The sequence below is a fragment of the Harpia harpyja genome, chromosome 22 (genome assembly GCF_026419915.1).
Source record: "Harpia harpyja isolate bHarHar1 chromosome 22, bHarHar1 primary haplotype, whole genome shotgun sequence".
Lineage (NCBI taxonomy): Eukaryota > Metazoa > Chordata > Aves > Accipitriformes > Accipitridae > Harpia > Harpia harpyja.
The window spans coordinates 18,242,303-18,263,460 of record NC_068961.1 but is presented as its reverse complement, the minus strand read 5'-3'; the positions used below and the strand labels follow the sequence as shown (position 1 = coordinate 18,263,460).

The 21,158-nt window shown below is 39.4% G+C and overlaps 1 protein-coding gene across 2 annotated transcripts in view; it reads right to left on the bottom strand.

Moving 5' to 3' along the window:
- Positions 1–17,236, bottom strand: part of GCC2 (GRIP and coiled-coil domain containing 2) — a 29,067-nt gene extending 11,831 nt beyond the window's left edge. For both annotated transcript variants that reach the window (XM_052773717.1, XM_052773718.1), the window contains exons 1-15: positions 17,111–17,236; positions 14,216–14,278; positions 13,469–13,553; positions 12,342–12,409; positions 11,421–11,525; positions 8,144–10,633; positions 7,387–7,456; positions 6,596–6,696; positions 6,417–6,515; positions 4,138–4,257; positions 2,554–2,718; positions 2,072–2,176; positions 1,313–1,475; positions 655–755; positions 450–527 (exon numbers count right to left, since the gene is read on the bottom strand). In XM_052773717.1, the coding sequence (XP_052629677.1) occupies positions 450–527; positions 655–755; positions 1,313–1,475; positions 2,072–2,176; positions 2,554–2,718; positions 4,138–4,257; positions 6,417–6,515; positions 6,596–6,696; positions 7,387–7,456; positions 8,144–10,633; positions 11,421–11,525; positions 12,342–12,409; positions 13,469–13,553; positions 14,216–14,278; positions 17,111–17,209 (3,912 nt within the window). In that variant the 5' untranslated portion in view covers positions 17,210–17,236. The remainder of the gene's footprint in view (positions 1–449; positions 528–654; positions 756–1,312; positions 1,476–2,071; positions 2,177–2,553; positions 2,719–4,137; positions 4,258–6,416; positions 6,516–6,595; positions 6,697–7,386; positions 7,457–8,143; positions 10,634–11,420; positions 11,526–12,341; positions 12,410–13,468; positions 13,554–14,215; positions 14,279–17,110) is intronic.
- Between the last annotated feature and the right edge of the window lie 3,922 nt (positions 17,237–21,158).

Here is a 21,158-nt window from a genome sequence, read left to right as displayed (position 1 = left end):
AAGCCAACGCCTCTCCCTTCCCCTCCCTGCTACCTTTCATTACCTTCAATTCCTATTCTGTCCAACCAACAAAATTTATACAGATGGACAACACTTGAGGTTTCTGATGATGTTGCATTCTTTTGTTTTTAAACTGAGCAACTTCCATTTTTAAAGAAATTATTCTAAAACATATCCCAGTTACAAGCTTCAAATTATGGAGTCCTCTCTTTTGGTGGAAAGGGAAAGAGAAAGAAAGGGTAAAGCTGTTTAAACAACACCACAAGGGAACTATTTGGGGAAAGCAGCAAAGAGACAAAACTCATTCAAGAAAAAAAAAAAACAAGTACCCAAGTGATAAAAATAACACCTTTTCATTCTTCAGCCTATAGTCCATCTGCCCAGTACAAATCACACCCTTATTACTTATATAAGAAACCTTATGCTAACAAAGAAGTGAAGTTTCTTGCCTTATAGGCTTCCACTTGTTGTTGACTGGCTTCCAGTTCCCCTTTTAATGATGCCTGCAACATTAGATGGTCATTCTCCTGCATGATAAAATTATCTGGTTATTAAAGCACCCCAAACCTCAGCAACTTAACAATTCAGTTACCAGCCCATTTTTTAAAAGTTAGTTTAAAAATGGAATACACAGTCATTACCATCTGGACTTACAGCTTGTTTTGAATCAGCCAGTTCTTTTTTGGTTTTCACCAGGAGTTGTTTTATCTTGGCATTTCTTTCCTCATCCTGTTGCATAGTTGACTGAAGTGACTCTAATGCAGAAAACAGCAGTTATAGGCAAAGGAAACTTCCCCTCCTATATTTCCTTAAAAATATTGGAAAATATTTAAGCAAATTCTGACAGATTTCTTAAGAGCTGCAAACAAGTAGCTTACAGTAAGTTTAGTATCCTGTTCCCAAGTATCACAAAGATCTTCGAATAAATGAAACTGTTTTAAGACTTACACTTAAGGATAGAAAGAAACGAAGTTTTTAACCACATGCTAACTGGTAAAGTTTTATGAGTGTGGTATGTCAGAAAGAAAACCCCTGTCAGTCACTGACTTTCAGAACTTATTATTAACTTAACGAGGTAAGAAACACAGTTTATCAGGCAAGCAATTTGGCTCTAATTTGCTGAATACTAGATCAAGTGACTGATAACCTAGTAAAGTTTCCTTTATGGAAAAGTAATTTTGACTATGTAACTGTTTAGTATTTCCTGCAAACCTTACTCTCACTCATCAACTTGAGAAGTTGTTTCTGAATTGTATTTTTTTACCATTACTAACCACACCATAGTGACTCTTGCTGTTTATAGTTTACTCACTTATTTCTTCCTGTAGTGTCTCTTGCTTCTGTTTCTGAATCCCAGTCTCTTGCTCGAGATCCTCTATTCTGCTGTCTTTATCACTAATCTTCTGATTAAGTTCTTTTACTAGCCTTTCATAATCAGCTATTTCCATATCCATCAGTGTACTCTTTTGAGCATCCTGCAAGGTACACACAATGAAGTTATAGCTTACAATCTGCCTTGGCTGCTAAGAACTTTTTTTTTTTTTTTAATACAGTTAAAAAACTATATTGCCTATCTAACAAAAAACTTTACAACTATCCATATCCACAAGCAACACCCATCCATCAGGTTTCCACATCCTCAGTAAATAATCTGTTTTAAAACAAGAACCAGAAACTTTGAAAAACCTGTTGCTAGTTTTAGGTTTTACCAGTAGGTATTTTGCAGATATTAGTTTCCATCACCTTCAGTCCTTACAAGGACAGCTTCTGGGTAGTGCACCACATGAGTACTCCAGACGTCTCAATTCTATTCCTATTTCTACTCATGACAGGCCACACAACCCAAGCTAAACCAACCAAACAAACAAAAAATAAAAAAAAAAACCCAAACAAACCCAAAAGCATACATCAGCTCTCCAAACACAAAACCAGGGGTAAAAGCCCTCATGTTTTCTCTTTTGCCAACCTTGGGCTTAAGACGCCTCACAACAGAAAGGCAGGCATTCAACAGAGAAAGATGAGCCAAAATCTTTGGTAGTCCATTAAGCACTAACATGAACAGCAACTCTACCTTTCTGGCCAGCTCTAGCTCTTGCATAGTTTTCTGCAGATGTTTCTTTTCCTTCTGAAGTTGCATCTGAAGCTCCTCCATTTCTTGGAGAGCACCACTATGTTCCTGAAATTTATATACTTGTCAATTATGCAGTCCAATTTCAAAATAATGTCAGCATCTATTTACACTTACACACACACACTTAGGTTGTACAAAGATTTTTTTTTTTTTTTTTCAGGAAATCACTGGGAACCAAATTAAAACCCAGAAGATAATGAAGTGTTTTTTTCACATTCTGTAACAATCCCCAATCTACTCTAAGTGGCAGTCTTGCAAAGTTCTTTCAATGAACAGACCAAGCCTTCAAAAAAGATAGAGTCAAGTAACAAGAAGAGAAAGAATGGAACTTGTTCTATAAACACACAGTTTACAAAGGTCTGACACAAGTCACATCCAGTGAAAGTAATGCTTCAGCCCATTCACCATCTCTAGAGTACTACCTTTGTTTTCTGTTCTTTCAGAAGCTTTTCAGCTTCTAGTTCTTTGTCAACCTTTGCCTTGGCTCTTTGTATCTCCAGTATCTGAGCTTCCAGCAGCTTAGCATTATGTTGCAGTGTTTCAACACGAGCCAGGAGGTCTTCATTAGCAGAGTGTAACTGGTCATGCTGAAATGATCATAGTGGAAAGATAAAAATATAAGATGAATTTGCATATGACTTTGACAGATAAGATATTGTCTATATTTAAAAAACCCAAACACTGATTTCTATCCAACTCCCTTACAAACAGCACTCCTACAGATGAGTCTTGTCCATCTTAATTGTTTTAAACCAGATTAAGAAATAGGCTAAATTAAAGTCACTAGCACGATTTGATTATTTTGTTCAGAGTTCATTTGTCCTGCTTTCTGTAAGATGGCTAGAATTACAAGAAATCTGAAAAAAATACCCCAACATTTATGCTTTCTGCAAGAATCACCTTCCTCCCACAATGATATGCAATGTTCGAGTACATATTGCCCCACGTCAAATACAGCTGCTGTATTTACAAATAAATGATCGTACTATTAATTCCTAGAAAAGATTTAACTGCAGCACCACCAAACCTTCAATGAGACTGTATCAGTACATAGTAAGAACTCCTCCTGTATCTGGGCTATTTTTGCAATGATTTTAAAAGATTTAGTTTTGACATCTTCAGTGTTTTATCTCAGTCTCTATTATGCAGATTAAGAGCAAAGTATAAGTGAAAGAAGCTGCCAATTACCTAAACAGCATTTTTATTTACAAAATACTTCATAACAAACTTGAAAAATTCAATGTCTGCATAATCAGCAGAATATATGCTACTATTTGTCATTTCTTCCTACACTATTCACTGGTAGCTTCTGTTTATAAGGAAACGGTGGCCTAGGTGGATCTTCAGTGTAATTATGTAAAAGGGCCTGGGACTTTAATCCTAAATCCCAAACCCATTGCAGTTAGCTTTGCAAAAATGTGTCTCACAGCTGCTTAATGCCATTTTAAACTCTTCTGAATGCCACTGTAGTACTCTACAATGCATCCTAGAGTCTCATCCTTGTGAAAGATGCAAAAAACCATAATTAATTCAGTACGTTTAAACACCGTTGATCAAATAACAAAGCCACATTCTGTCTAAGAAACAGAAGAAAAAAATGTAACACTTGAAGGTTACTGTACTTCATGAGAAGCATAGGTGTGAAATCAGAGAAATAGTGCAACTTTGCTACTTCGTTTTTGTATCTAGTACATGCAGCAGAGTTGTACCTCCAAATCAAGCCAGAGGTGATCACCTACTCTTTTCTGTGAATTGACCTGGTGCAAATTAAACCCTTTTTATTGAAAAAGCCAGATATTCTAGATATATTTACCTTTGTCATGGCCCAGATAAGATATCAGATGTTGAAAAAAAACCCCACACCTGAATTTCAAGTCACTATCCAAAATGCACTTAGGTTATGAAACTATATATAGTAAACAATCACATGAATAAAACTTACGCTCAATAGGTAAAATAATTTTTACTGTAATTATCAAGAGATCAGACACACATACAGAACTAACCTGCTGGGATGACACCTGTAGCTGTCTTGTGAGGTCATCTATCTGACGTTCAAGATTATTTGCTCTGCCTTTTTCAGAATCCAGCTGTTCTCCTTGCTTATCATATTCCATCAAAAGATTCTTAACACATACAAACACAAAACCATAATTTTTTACCATATACATTGCATAAGCACATTCTATACCTCACACACTTACTTATCTTCCTAATATTTCAGCATATGAGTTGTCTTACTGCAACATCAGAAATATCAGAATGAAACCCTTTTGAGTTCATGAAATTCTAGAATAATTCAGGTTATAGATCTGATCAGACCAGGTTACTCAGAGCTTTCTCCAGTCAGGTCTTTCCAAGGACGGAGATGGCACTACACCTCTGGGCAACCTGTTCCAAAGCTCGACCATCCTCATAGGTAAAAAAGTTTATCCACGTATCCAGTTGGAATCTCTCCTTTCAGTTTAGGACTACTATCTCTTATCTTGCACTGCTACTAATAAACTGACGGTATTTCCCTGATAATGTCTTTGTAGGTACTGGAAGGCTGCTATTAGGTCCCTTTGAAGTCTTCTCCAGGCTGAGCAATTTCTCAGCCTTGTACATCACTTATTCAAGTCCCTTGACCATCCTGGTCACCTTCAACTGCAGTCACTTCAGGTTATCAATGTCTTTCTTGTATTTGGGGGGAGGGGAAGGGACAAGACTGGTTGCAATACTCTCAATGATGTCACAGAATCATTTAGGTTGGAAAAGACCCTTAAGATCATTGAGTCCAACTGTAAATCTAACACTGCCAAGTCCACCACTAAACCATGTCCTAAGCACCACATCTACACGTCTTTCAAATACCTCCAGGGATGGTGGACTCGACCACTTCCCTGGACAGCCTGTTCCAATGCCTGACAACCCTTTTGGTGAAGAAATTTTTCCTAATATCCAACCTAAACCTCCCCTGGTGAAACTTGAAGCTATCTCCTCTCGTCCTACCACTTGTTACTTGGGAAAAGAGAGCGACATCCACCTCACTACAGCCTCCTTTCAGGTAGTTGTACAGAGCGATACGGTCTCCTCTCAGCCTCCTTTTCTCCAGGCAAAACCACCCCAGTTCCCTCAGCTGCTCCTCGTAAGTCTTGTGCTCTAGACCCTTCACCTTCAAGGGAGTGCTGACCAAAGAGAGATAATGACTTCCCTTGACCTACTAGCTGTACTCCTGTTCTTGCAGCCCAGGATGCTGCGGCCACCTTTGGTACCAGAACACAGTTTTCTCATTCTCAGTGCACTGCCTACCAAAATCCTGAAATTCTTTTCAGCAGCCACATGGTCCCCAGCTTGTATCAAGGAGTTCCTCTCTCCCATATGAAGAACTTTGCATCTGTCTTTGCTGAACTTCAAAAGGTTTCTGTCAGCTCATTCCTCATGCCTGTCTAGGCCTCTCTGAATGGAAGTCCAGCCCTCAAGTGTATTGACTGTTCCCAATTAGGGATAATCTGAGAACTTGATGAATGTGTACTCCATCACCTTTCCAGGTCACTGTTAAACAGGACAGGTCCCAGCATAGACCCCTTTGGTACCCCATTTGTTACTGGCATCTAGTACAAGCTATTAATTGCTACTCTCTGAGCCAAACCATGCAACTATTTTTTTTTTATTTTTTAAGCACCCATTCAGTTGTTTACCCATTTAGATCGTAATGTCCTAGCACAGATACAAGAGTACTGCGAGAGAGCATCAAAAACCTTCCTAAAGTCAAGATAAGTGACATCCACTGTTCTCCTCTCATCCACAACTCCAACCATTTTATCATGGCAGGCAATCAGATTAATCGGACATAATTTACTCTGGTGAATCCCCAGCCACCTGCTTCTGCTTCATGTGCCCAGAGACGTGCTCCAAAAGGACTCGGTCCCAGGGAATTGTTAGTTTATGTCTTCATCACTTAAGGACTTTCTAACTGATCCCTAATTTAATGTACTTTGAAGAATTCACAAGGATTTATGTTCTGCCTAAGCAACACATTGTTTGATACATATGATGCTAGATTTAAAAGGTTTAAAAATACCATCCAGTAGAAAGGAAGTGCATTATTTTCTTCTGACAGCAGCCACACAGTTCTGTTACTAGAACCTTACATTTCTTGATTTGGTTACTCAACTGCACTGACATAATTTCTTTTACCAAACATACTTGTGCAAGTAAATAGCAATATACATCCAGGCTAGGCTTCAAAAGCAAGTATTTTCTGACAGTTAACTGTCTTTTGTAAATATAGTACTATTCTTACCTTATAGCTTTCAGCTCCTTGAATGACATCTTTCATTGAAGCAGACAACTGATCTTTTTCTGATCGAACCAACTCCAATTCTTCCCTCAGAGTCTGCATCTTATTACAAAGAAGAGTGTGTCATTAAAACAGAACCCCACATACAGAATGTTCTTCATATTAAGAAGCAGTCAGGATACCTCTTTTCTGCTGGCATCTAATTCTTTCTTTGCTTTCACAGCAACCACCTTAATTTTATTTAGCTTCTCTCCTTTTTCTGCAGATTCTTTTTCCAGTCTTCCTAAAATAAATAAATAAGAAAGTGAAAAAATACACCTCCCCTCTCCCCCAAGAAATGAAATTAAATGAAATTCAGTTAGAACACAAATACCAGCATGAGTTTGAAGCAAAATAAAATATAAAGCATGGGGAGATGTTCAAATGTTTAATTCAGTTAAGCATTTAAATTTAATTTGAAGCTAGAGCACCTAGCTGCACACACAACTTAGGGACACTCTTTCTCTTTTTTAGAGGCTTCCATTACAGTTAATGTTAAAAGCCATATTCCTGTCTACTTCTACATACAGTTGTAACAACTCAGAACCATTCACTTTCTAATGCGTTGGGATAACTGCAATGAGGCAACAGTAGTTTTGGCCAAGTGTTACTTTCCTCTCCCCTTGGCAGCCTTCTTATTAACAGGATTATTTCCCGTATTTAAAAAAATAAAGATGAAATCCACTACACTGTTTACAGCCAAATGTTCACAGGAAGAAAACACCTTAAGAAATATCAAATGATAACCGACTTAAGATTGCTAACAATATTTTTAAATCCCTAATGGAAAGAATATTGTAGGAAGTTGCACTGATATCTACTTCCCCACCTTCCTTGGCCTGTAGGAAATACAGGACAATTATGTGTAGAAAGAAAAACTAACAATCCAAAACCCCCAAACTGTTTACATAAAAGAGAACAGTGAGAAAGATACCAATTTTTTCTTGAAGCTCTGCTACTGAAGACTGTTGATCAGTTTTCTCAGTCAATGTCTCCATTAAATTCTGTATTATAAACAAAGATATAAGTATTACAAAAGTTTCTTTGTGATATCTGTTTTTCCCCTAACAAGCCACCAGAAGTTTCAGCTACAGCTGGACTGTGTCTACATTCTTACTACCAAGAAAGTCTTTATGTGCAATCTCATATCAGTTTGGTAACTGAAAAGCATACTTATGTTGAAAGGAAAACATTCCAACCTTTTAACAGCTGCTTTCCATCCTGTCCGAGGACAAAAAAAATGGGAGACCATTAATTCTGCAGCTGTCAGTTTTACATAACCATCAATTCCCAGGACCTGAAGTCAGGAGTAGCTAATGCAGATCAAGCAGGAGTTTTGTTTGAGATGGAGATCATAGAAAGTTAGAGGTGAAAGATTATGAGGTCAGTTAGTCCATCTAGTTAAATGATCACTTTGAGGGATATCAATAGGAAGAGAGGTTCAAGTACAAGCAACTTTTCTCAAAATAGCACTATGACTGGTTTTGTTTGGTTGGTTTTGTGTTTGGTTTTTTTTTCCCTGGGGGGAGGGAGGGGATTCTGAGGTGCTAGGAAACTCAGGAACATGTGCTTTCTAGAAGGGAAACTCACTCTGGGGCCAAGGAAAAAAAAAAGAATTGAAAGTATTTTTTGAACCTTAATTCTGAAGACTTTAGAGGTTTAGTCTGTATACTTCAATAACAAAATATAACCTTTAGAGAACTCAGTTCGTCTTTCACATTTCTAAGTTCAGTTTCCTTTTGTTCCAGAATAAAATTTAAGTCGTCTTGTTTTTCTGATCCTTTTTGCTGTTCCTGTATTTGACTTTCATAAAAAGCAAGTTTTTGAGTGATCTCTTCAATATTAGCTAAAAGATCTTGATTTTCAATCCTTGTTTTTTCACTAGCATTCTTCAGCTCCTGGATATCATGTTGAAGCGCTTCTTTTTCAGACAACACTCCTTCCAATTCTTCTCTCAAGAGATCCTTTTCTTTTTCAAAATCCTGAATCAGGGATCTATGTTCTGTATATTGAGCTGCATTTTCTTCCTCTAGTCTCTCAACTTCCCGCTGCAAATGAAGAACTTTCTCCTCATTCTGTAGAGCAAGGCACTGCTCTTCTTTCATTTTTGCCAGGCATTCATCTGCAATTTGTAACAAGTTAAGAGAATCATATTCCTCATTAGAATCTGAAACGCTGGACCCAACTTGCTCAAGTAAGTGGTACAGCTGAATTCTTACAAGGGATCTGTGTGCTTGTTCACTTTCAAGTAATGTTGATATATGGTCTTTTTCTGCAGTCATCATTTGTAATTTTTTTTCTAAGTTCGCAGACTGCTCTTTCAACACTAGCCAACCATCTTTTTCGGATGTAATCTTTTCCAGCTCTTCACTTAATTTGTCTTTTTCCTGAATGATTTTCCTATTTTCCTCACGAAGAGTATATGCTTCAGATGAAAGGTTCTCTCTTTCACGCACTAGAGATTCAATCTGGTTTTCCAGTTGCTCTAGCATTTGAGCATTTTCACTCTTCCTAGTTAAAGCTTCATTCAGTTTCTCCATTAATTGCTCCACCTTTTTCTTCAGGTCGCTATTGTAGTGGTTAGCAACATCTACTTCTTGCTGAAGTTCCTGAACTTTTCCTTGTTCTTGCTTGTACCTCTCCTGAAGGGTTTCTCTCTCTTCACCCAAGCATTTTACTTCATTTAAAATACCCTTGTTTTGGTCAGTAAGAGCAATGATCTTCTCTTCCAGTTCTTTCACAGCAGTCTCTTTTTGGTTGATGGAGCTTGTTATTGTGTTATTCTCCTCCTGAAGACTAACAATTTTACATTTAAGTTCTTCTATCTCTAGCTGATTAGATGACAATTTTTCTGTTTCTTGCTGGAGGCGATTCACAGTTTCAAGAAGAACATCCTTTTCATTGAAAGCAGCTCGGAGTTTCTGTTGCAGTTCACTGACATCAGAAGCTTGCTGCTGTCTCATTGATTCAAACTCCTGGCTGATCTTTCCAGCAGATTCTCCTAGCTCAGTCTGTAGGGTTTCCATCGTTTCTCTCAGGCTGTTGTAATTGGACACTGCTTCTTCCTTCTCCTGAGTTAGTTTTTCAAGTTGTTCTCTAAGTTCCTGCATTTCAAAAACTAATCCCATCTTTTCTTTTTCAGAACCAGATAATAAAGTTTCATTTAGTTCAGAAATTTCTCTCTTATGTTGCTCTTTCAGAGTTTGAGTCTCTAACTTATGCTCTTTTACGGTGGTTTCACAGTGCTGTCTTGCTGCTTGAAGCTCCAGTTTTAGTTTTTCGATTACACAACAGTAATCTTCTTTAGTAAGCTGCAATTCATTTATCTTGAAGTCCAAGTCTTCCCGCTCATGGAAATACTCATCCTTTATGCGATGGATTTCCTCCTCCAGTTTTAGTTTAACATTACTCATGTAAGTTAACTCATCTTTTAATATACTATGTTGGGACTGAAGCTCTTCTAAACTATGCTCCAGGTGCCTAATCTTTTCTTCCATTTTCACTTCTACACAAGGTTCTTCTTGTATATCTACAACATCCATCTTGTTTTCTACATTTTTATTTAAGACTTCTCTCAGTTGCCCCAAGTCATATTCACGCTGGTCAGTACGAGCACACATTTCATCCTTTGCATTTTTCCGTTTCATTAAGCTCTCCTCTGCCACACTGTGCTGTAACTGATTTATCTGATTTTGCTTTTCTTCATTTTCTTTAGATGATATTTCTATCTGATGCATCAACTCTGACACCTCTTCCTGATGGGCAGTTTTTAATTTTTTAAGCTCTTCATTCAGATTTTTTATTTCATTGTGGTAACACTGAGAGTTGCTTTCAATAGTTTCTTGCAGATTTGTCACTTCTCTGTTTTTGTCTTCATTCACTGTTTCCAACTGCTTGCTCAGACACAAAATTTGCTCCTCATAAGTTGATTTCATTCTTTGGACATCATCTTGTAATCTTTTAACTTCTTTTTGACTATCGCTATGACGTTCAATCTGTTCCACCAGCCCCATTTGTTTCTTCACTTGTTCCTGTAATTCCATTTTCAGCTTTGTTAAGTCCTCATTGTGTTTGCATTGTGCATTTGCTAATTCACTCTTCAGAGCTTTTATTTCTTTCAGAGAGTCAATACTTGATTGCTCCAGTTGCTTCTGCAATTCTTCCGTCTTGGCCACCGCAGCCTAAACAAACATGCAAGTTATTAAATACTGGTAATTTAGCACACAGAATTTCCAAATAAACTGTTTACAATAATGACTTAGAAGATATCGGAGTCCTTAGTTTTAAAAATTGCTTAGTTTTTAAATATCTAACTATATTAGGACAACTCAATTCAGAAGACACTACGAAGTACAAAGTTGTTTGCAGAATGAGAAAGAAAAACAAAGTCTCAAATCATGTTTACCAGCATCATTTCACAAAATGGTTATGATACAATTTGGCTTTAGCAACTATTCTGATAATGTATTAAAGACCAAATTACTTTTAGTGCATCAAATTCAAGTATCTGGAAAATAACAGTGTTCATCAACTGCAAGCAATTCACTCTTCACTTTATTATTAATTGAGATTACTGACATAATATAGATGCCTGGGCTGACAGGCTCCCTCCTATGACTATCTGAATGTAAACCTCATATTTCCCATGGAAAGACAGAGCTGATTGAAGCCATCACATATGTAGGCTACTAATGCACAGACTGAATTCTTTTTGAACAGCTGTGGATCTAGCCGGTGCATGTAAGAACTTTATATTTATTGTCAGTCGTATAAAAACTATAAATTAGGGGGTACAGAGAAAATATGCTTTAACATACGAAGCCTTTAGAATATTTTTTTTAAGGTAAAACAGAACCCAGGTAAGTGAAGAAAAATATTAAAATGAAAGTGAAATACACAACAAGCAAAACTAGAAAATAAACATAATTCTGAAATATTTTAGTAATGTTCTATTGCTCATTTCAGTACCTCTGCTTCTTGCTTTCTTTGAATATTTTCTTTTTTCAGAGCCACGCACTGCTGCTGACTTTCAGCTTTTTCCAGAAGTACAACATCCAGTCTTTCTGTGAGAGCCTAATTTTAAGGGAGAAAGATCACTGAAAGAAGGGTTTCTTAACAATGGAAGCCTGAACGATTTTTGCACACTGTAGGAACTCACATATTGGTCATGACTTTTTTTGTCAATTAAACAGATCAGACTGATTTGAAAAGTTACTTTCAGCCCAAATATGACAGATATGGAATACATAGACTAAAACAATGATCCTGAGTAATAGGTCCTGTTCAAAATTGTATTTCTGATCAGCTAATTTTTATCACCAGGTTGGGGGGAGGGGGGGAGCTCCCCTTCTGTAGAAAGAAATCTCCATCTAATTGATTAAAAACAATTTTCCAGTTGATAAATTCCTCCTCACTACAATTTTCACTTTCATATGCCCTTACTTTGAGAAAGACAGATGTTCTTGCCACTTAAAAAAAATTCCAGTTACTTTCCTAAAAGTATTTCTTGAGACATGCAACTTTAATTATGTGTTTCTGATCTCATCAAATGACTGTCTCAGAAACTTTCTACATGGCTGAAGTCTTTCTGCAGTGGTCATTCTAAAATAAACAAAAGCCTGTCTCACCAGCTACACAAGGAAAAAGCCTTCCTGAGGAAATGGTACTATTCTGTACTCCTCATCACAGAACTGATAGTGTCTTCTGAGAATTGGAGTGGGGATGTGGGGGGAGGAAGAAAAAAAGATATTTTAGGAAGTGTCTTTAATTCCTGAAAATTTATTACATTCAATTTGAATAACAGTTTTAAAGCTATTTACCATATTATTTCTGGAGATTTATTTCAGCTAAAATTATGTAATACATTAGAAACCCATTACATGTTCCTACCTGAATAATATCATCAGCTCCTCCAGTAGCTGCTTTAGATCTGAGTTCTTCATTCTCTTTCTCTAGTTCTTAAAAAAGTATAGAAATTTCACAGCATGAATTGGTGCTCCATCACAGTAGCAAATTACTAGTAAATCCAGTGCCTAACAACAGTTCTGGCCAAATCAGAGGTGTCTTTTACTTCATCAATTTTTGTTTGTTACTGAGTGATAGAAAGGGCTAATGGAAAGAGAACATTCAGTACTACTTCTCCGGTCCCGACATTTAGCACGGTTTCCTGAGGAAGCAAAGCTTCCTTGTTTGGGTAGAGGGACAACAGATAGAAATTCTTTTGATGGTCGCCTTACCTTCTATTTCATGATCAATTTAAGCCAGAGGAAAGACATTCAGTTCCTGCTGGTTCTCTAAAAATAGGCAGCAGGTAGAAGAACAAGATCTTATGAATAACCCCACTGAGGAAAAGCCTAGTAAAGACCATCCCCATCCTTATTGTTTTGCTGGGGAGCTACCAGCAGTCAGCATTAACTGTAACTCCAAACAAGGGAAAGCGACACCAGTCCAAGTAGTGGGCCACTGGAGGAAAAGCGACAGCAGAGAGGAGAGGGACAGCACAGATTTACGCTTTTAGGGGGTTAACACAAAATTTTGTTTGGTATATTTTACAATTTCTTGTTAAAGAAGCAAATGATCAAATACAAAGTAGCTAACTATTTTAAAGAAGCCATTGTACTCTACAACGGTACTAATTATGCAAAAATCTATCAGAGACATTCCGCCTCCCATCTGCTTCCTGAAAACCAATAGGCATCCCTGCAACCAATATGGGGAACAGACAATGACAAATCCCACTTCAACTCTTGCACAAGCTACAGTGTTCCATCACACCATACTGCCAGATCAAAATTAATTTAATACCTGACAAAAGCAATGCTTTTTTTTTTCTTCCCTTCCTTGCTCTAAGGACTTCAGTCCTTATCCTCCCACAAAAAATAATGAAATTGCAGGAAAAAAATCTAGGATATTTGCCTAGAATTGAAATCTACCTAGCAAAAATATGCAGTGATATTAGGAAAGGTCAGATAGTACCAAGCATTAAGGCAAAAATTGTTCTCCTTCCAGTAAGGTACCTGTACATCTTGACTTCACTTTCTGTATAAGCATCACTTGCTTTTTTGCAAACTTGATGAGATCTTCTTTGGGCAATGTGTCCAGCTGTAAAAAAGTGCATATTAGAGAAACCAGCTTCCTCTGACCCAGAGGTAAACAGAAAACAGCATTTTGGCATCTGACTTCCAAGAAGTTAAATTTTAGGGCAAGAAACTGTGTTACCACACATTTGCAAGAAGAATAACAGTCCAAGTTACTGCCGTTCTCTTATCCAAATCTGTTATTTCAAGTGCAATAACAGAAACTACTCCTAATTCTGTACTTTTCTGAAATCATTCTAGAGCACACAACTGGGCAGCATCAGTTAGACAGGAAAACTCAGTTGGGAAGGGTTACGATTCAGTAATACAATTTGAACAGTGCTTTGAATATAGCATGTTGACCTAACATTGACACTGTTTAAATTTACTTGCAACATATGCGAAGAAGTCTGTGTACATTATGAACAGACTACTGCCAAAACTGGATGCTACTAATCTTTTATCAAATATTATAACAGGAAGTGAACATATCAATACGAGATCTATTTTTCCGCGTGTTTTCCGAACCACCTTAGCCTAGTGTTAATAAATCAGTTTGTCAAGCAGTCTAGAAGACAGGAAACTGTTTAAAAATATCTTTATGTCTTCCTATTAGTCACGGCTTACATGCTAAGCTGTAACCCTTTCAACTACTGCTATCCAAATAGATTTGTGAGGACTGATTACCTTTGATTTGCCTGATCCTGGTGTGACAGAAGACGCCACCATCTCTTGCCCAGCATCTTGAACCTACAACAAAATAATGCACAATCTGTGGTAACTGAACTTTTTAACATAAGACTAGTGAAGGAACTAACTGAAAGTCTGCAAACACTGAGAATAACTGAATATAGTGAGAGCTCACCAGTAGGACTAGTCAGAAGGACAATGGAAAAAAATTCAGTAGAGATCTATCGTGATTAGTACAACAGCAGAATAGAAAACTCCTGATTTCCAAACCAGTATGATCTTATGATTCCATTACTGAACTGACATCTAGGGTTGATAGACTACTGAAAAATCATTTTATTTACAAGAGGTTACAAAGGCGTGACTCACTATCTTGTTCTTAAAAGACTCATTAAAAAAGGCATGAACGAAAAAAACTTGTAGAGGAGTAGCAATTAAATCAAACTTTGGGAACTTGTGAACCACATATACCCCTCAACTTTCTTTCTTTCTTAAACACACTGATTGTCACTAAAAAAGTTGGCCTAACAAATATATTTGAAAAGACTCCGCAAAGCCAGGGCTCTCTTGAACAAAATATAACCCTCCCTCCCCCCCTGCCTTTTTTTTTTTTTTTTTTTTAAACACACTGGTTAGCACTAGAAGTGCTGGCCTGACAAACATATTTGAAAAGGCTCTGCAGATTCTGGGCTCCCTATTTCTAACATACATGCATAATACCTTCTGCTGTAAACTTCCACAGATCTAATCTGGGAGACTTTATCTTACTTCACAGTGGTTTATATGAGATATGCTTACCTACGCTCGGGAACATGAAGAAACACACATAAGTAAGATGGGGCAAAGGAAAAGGGAACATGCGCTTCCAATATATTAAGGGTAGCATTTCCAAGCTTTGACCTTTACCCTGCTTTTTACTTCATACCATCATACGTGTATGTGTATAAAAGTGAAGGGGTGTATATATAAATATTTGTATTTTAATGTATCTACATGTTTGTGTGTGTGCGCATATATTTATACACACATACCTTCACTTTTATTTTGCTACTCTCTTTATTCTGACAAAAAAAACCCTTATAATAGAAACTAAAGAAAAACCAAACTGGATCTAAACACTACTAGAATGGAGAATCACTAACAACATAGGGAGAACAGCTGATACAGATAATAAGAAAGGCCATCATTAGAAATATGAGTTCAAGCACAGACCAAGGACAAAGGCAGTTACAGTTATCTCTCTCTCTATCACATGGGCTAGAGTTTGGGTTTTTTTGAGATGGCAAAAGCAAACTTACTAGAAAATAATGTGCCCGATAAACATAAATACAGCATAAAACAACCCCCAAACTACAAAGCTAAAGTTTCAGATCTTCTTGGTATGCAAAACTTTGTCAACATTTACATTCTTAATATTTCAGCACTGCAATTAACGAAACACTGTCACTACAAGCAGTATGCTTACACAGTATAATTAAATACAACAAATTGCATGTACTGTTTAGAAAATGATAGTACATGTGTCTCCATACTACAGTAAGGTCAGATGGATCTACACATTACTTTTACTCTCCTTTAACCTAACATGCAGAGAAGCAGAACTATGTATCGTGTAAGACAATGCATCCAGTTTTGCTGTTCTGGTAACAAAAACTGAAAGCAGCTCGTGTAGAGGGCTTCACCCATTTGAATCAGAAGAACGAGGAAGATGAGTTACTACTAAACTTTTCATTGATTAGGTGCAGCTGAGCCAGCAGATAGTAAGTACACTTCTAAGCACAACACTGAATCCTGCAAGGATTCTCAAGTTTCTATTGCACCGTTCTGAAATTAGGGTATGCTTCCATACTTTACTGAGATACACAGATAGATAGGTAATTTTTTTTTTAATTTAAAGCCTACTTTACCTATATTAAGGTGTTTCCAAGCTACAGTTTAGCATGTTCTGTGTGTTTTAATTGCTATCTATGCCTTACTTTTGCAATAGCCAAATATACTCTGAGAAAGCCTAACTGATGCATAAACGCAGTATATTAAACTTTGACGTGAACTGTGGCAGTAATGACCGTTATCAACAGCAACTTTCTGAGCAGCGTGCAACTTTTAGACATCACCAACTCTAATCACACCCAGTCACGCCAAAACACTTTCTGAGTTGCGATTGCTCCAGCAAACAGAAGCATAGTTAGAACACGCGCCGCTCAGAAACTACCAGGAGAGTTAATGTCACGTATGAATTTTAAACTCTTTGACGTTGCCTGTGGATTTGCTGCGGCGGTTATGAAAGCCACACTGGATGCGTATACTTCAGTGACTTTGCTCGCGTTGGCAGGCGTTTCGTAGTTGGCGTGCTGTTAACGCATCAGCTCACCTCAGCGGAAAAGGAATGCTTGTTCACTCGTGGGTATTTTTAAAGAGTAACCACCCAACACATTCACTGCATGTCATCTCAGCGTTTCTTGAGTCAGCACCGGCTGACATTCCCCCCCCCCCCCCCCCAAACAGGACGGCATCCCCACCTTCTAGCAGCCGGCACTGAAGCTCGCACCGCCGCAGGGGGTTGGGGGGGGACAGGCGGGGATGAGGCGAGGCGGGGGAAAGCAGCGGTTCTCGGGCCAACCCGCCCGCCACGCCGGCCCCAGGGCAGCAGCCCCGGCGGCGGGGCCTGAGGCGACGGGCGCTTCCCGCCTCCCGCCCCGCGCGCTGACAGCCGCCCGCCAACGGCCGCTGCCAGCGCGCGACCGGCGGGGAGGGGGGGGGGGGGAGGCTGGCGCGCCCTTCCCCCAGCCCAAGGTCACGCGCCCCGCTCCCCCCGATAACGGACACCCCCCCACCCCCCCCGCCGCCGGCTCCGCGTTCCCTCTCCCCCAGCCGCGCCGGCGGCCCCGTTACCTCCATGGCGGGCTGCAGGGGCGGGGAGATCGCGGCGGCGGCGCCGCAGCCGCTGTCAGCGCCGCTACATCCTCCCCGAACCACTTCCGCCTCCGTCATCCCCGCACGCCGGGAACGCAACACCTCCCTTCCCCCCCCCCCCCCCCCCCCGTCCCGAGCCGGGTTTAGAGAACGTCAGTCACCTGAGCCCCGCCCCACTCAGGGCCCGGCACCGCCCCCTCGGGGGTCCGGCACCGCCCCCCTGGCACGCGGCGGCGGTTGAGCGCCTCAGTCGGAGGCGGCGGCCGTGAGGGAAGCGCGGGGTGCGGCACCGGCCTGCCGAGCAAATGTCTCCTGACAGGATTTCTGCCCGTGGCCAGGCCGCTTCGGCGGCAAACCCGACCTGAACGGAGGTTTAAGGCAGGAGGTGCCGGTAACCCTGCCAGCCGCCCGCTCTCCGTCTAATAAGAAGGGCACGGGGGAAGGGGTACGGCTACTACACGACTGCACCCCACCGTTTCCTATTCCCGAAGGGCTCCTGAGGGGTACACGGTGTTGCGAGGGCACCTCACCGTGCGGGGACCTTGTTATTAGGCAAGTCTGTCTCTCTCTGTCACTATAAGGAGAGCATGAGGTGAACAGCTGTGTCCTCCGACAGGGACTTAAGGACTTAGGATCCTATTTTTAATATCTCAATGGAAGCACAGAGTGATTATTTATCAAACGTCAGATAGGAAGGACTGTGCTGGAGCAAATACCAGAAGCCAGGTTTTAGGGCTTATATTTCTGGGTTTGGGGTTTTTTTTTGATTAAAAGCCATTTTTATGGCCATTTGGCTAGGTGGTTGAGGGGAGCAATACCTACTTTAAAGTGCGCACGTTTTTTATTGTAATCAAGCATGCACTTTGATGCACTTTTGGCATTGGAACAGGCTGCCCAGGGAGGTGGTGGTGTCACCATCGCTGGAGGTGTTCAAAAAACGCATAGACATGGCACTTCAGGACATGGTTTATTGGGCATGGTGGTGTTGGGTTGACGGTTGGACTCAATGATCTTAAAGGTCTTTCCCAACCTAAACGATTCTATAATTCTATAATTCTATGATTCTATGATAATGCCTGAATTATTTTTGACATTTTGTGATAAGTAATTGATTTTTAACAAGAAGTTGCCCGCGAGAAACAGTTTAGGCATATTATTCTATTTACAGTTCACCAGATAAATATTGAGTATCACTGAATTAATTATGGTGTCATGAGAGAATATCTATTATTTTAATAAAAAAAGAGAGTCATGTTAGTCAAAATGCTGCTCTCGGAAGAATAATTTGCATTTTTCCAACTGCTTATTGTCATTCTTTTAAAATTCAAACGATGAATAGTGACAAAAGGCAGAAAGGTTCTTCACATATACCTCAGAAATTATTTCCTTGTCTTTTTTTTTCCTCCAATGCATTCACTGTACAATATATATATTTATTGTATATTGTAATATATGCAAGTACACCACTGCAGCAGGAGCATATGGTTCCATGCTCTCACAGAGGTTGCTGGCCAGGAACAGATCTCCTTAACCAAAGTGCAAGCAGCTGTTTTTCCATTATTTCTATTCTTAAACTTCTTAGAAGCCCCACAGACCACTAAACAAATTAAAGCTTTCTTTCCCCATCCACTTTAGGAGACTCTGAACTGGGTACCTAGGCCTGTGCTGCTGTGGTCTAACATGGGAATTTCACACATTCCTCACTCATTGCAAGCTTTCTGAAACTGATTCTGGCTAGGGAGCACTCAGCCCCCCATGGAGCTCCCTCCTCTTGTGAGATAGGTATCTGACAGAGACAGGCCAATTCTCCCTTCCCACCCTCTTCCAAGCATCCTGGTTAGGGAATGGTGGAAGAATGAAAAAAGTTTCTAGAATAACTAGAAGAAAAAAGACTGAGGATTTTGAGTGTTGATTGTTTCAGTTTGTTACAATAAAGTACAAGTTGCTTCATATTTTGTGGGAAAAAATGTTGATTCGTACCTGCAATAGTCTTACATAATTTTCTTAAACAGTTTATGAATTTTACATCTTGCCTATCCAGAAGGAGCTAATTTGAGACAAGATAAGTGAGGAAAACAAGAATAATTTATATGCTCCATATATTCTATGATTTTATTCTTTGTAAAAGATAATTCATCTTTTTAAATAGCATTGTTTATGTAAAACAAGATTGCCAAGACGTTTATGAGATGTGTTGGGACGGAGCATGAAAAACTTTAAATCCTGCTTTCGTTGAGAAGCCAAGTCCCACAGGGGCTGTGATTAGCCCTTACATCAAGGCGAGGTACAAATGCTTGTTCGCTATCATTGGAATTAGTAGACCTGCAAGAATTTTCTGAAGAGCACAGAATGAGAAAATTACTGTAATTTTGCAACTGAGGAATGTGTTTCCAGCATACAAGAGCTGATGCTTTAAATACTTGCCACTGTAGAATGTGCCTTTCCAACAGGTTCTGAAGATCACAAACTTTTTTGCTTGTGAACCATGCGGGGCCGGTCAGCATTCTTGCTTTAAGCTACTCTTAGGGCTTTTCTACAAGCCAAATTAGTATAAAGGAAGGCAGGGTATGAATTTAGAGTATGTTAGCTATTCTTCTTTGGAAACTTAAAGTATTCTCCCTGCCTCATGCAAATGAACCATAAATTCTTTGGCTGACTATGGCCATTTTGTTGGGTTGGGTTCAGGTTCAGCAAGTTCCCACTGGAGTGGAATGGTAGAGGCTACAGGTAGAGTGAAAAAGTTAAGGAAGTGTAAAAAGGGAGGCTAATCTCAATGTTTGTATAAGTAAATGAGATGCAAGGACAATACTGTCCTTTGTATTCATCTCAAAACTAGTTGGCGTGTGAAGGATTTGGTTTGGTATTAAAAAAAAGAAATTCTATATGTACTCCTTCATTCTGGTCTTAAATTGCAATAGGAAACTGAAAGGTAAGAAGTTTGGTGTTCTATTACTCGTCTGCAAAGCCCACCAAGCCTGTTGAAAGATTAATGGGAAACTGAAACAAGGAAACTAACATTTTGTTTGAGCACTTAGGGTTGGGTCTGGCTATAAAAGACTGTTCTATTGTTAACAGAACATGAAAGCTCTTTTAACTGCACACAGAGATAGTAGCAAATACAGATGAGAGAGTTATTAGTACAATAGCATGTTACTGTGAATCGAGAGGCTCAATTTTAACAATTAAAAAAAAAATTAGCTATCTGCATTTTTAGGTGTCTAACCTAAGACTCTATCTCTACCTATATTGCCTTGCCTGTACCACAGCAGGACCCAGTGTGGCTTGTTTTTGACATAATCCTTTTGTCTCCGTGGTCATGGTAGATGGCTATAATTCAACTGTGAGCCTTCACACAGTCCTAAAGGCAGTCTGAGCTCACACTGCTGATAAATACCAACTGCCCTTGCAGCGGGCTACGCTGAAGACCTTCTGCAAAATAATCCATGAGTAATTTGCCTCTTCAGCATTAACCATGGGACATTGCTGCATGACAACATTCCTGGTCCACCTACACAGTGCCTAAGTGTGTGCTTGGTCTGGAGAGCAGGCAGAGCCTTGTTATCTGGCCTAAGCCTATGGCTTTAGGTCTGGCAGCACAGTTTGGTTGCATCCTGTGAGTATGAAGGGCTTAACTTTCTCTCTCAGTGTGCCCCTAGGCTCACCTACAGCCTCCACTGAGACAAGGCTTGCACCACTCATTGAGGACATCAGGGAAATGAAAGCTTCAGTCCAGGCTTAAAATATAATGTTAATGCACCCCTGGAAAATTCCAGAGTTAATAATTAACCCTGTTGCAAAGACAAGGCTCTTTGTGAACAAGTTGGCATAAATCATTATTTAAAAAAAAAAAGTATACGTTGTGGGGTAGGATATCCATATCCTATATGGATAGGACAAATTAAACAAAAACTACTTCCTGTCTGCAGTCTGTTTCCTAACTGGAGAAACAGTGACTTTCAATCCAAGCATGAAGCAGATCATCTACAGTAAAATTAGTGGAAAGAAAAGCAGTGTCCCTCTGTCTTTG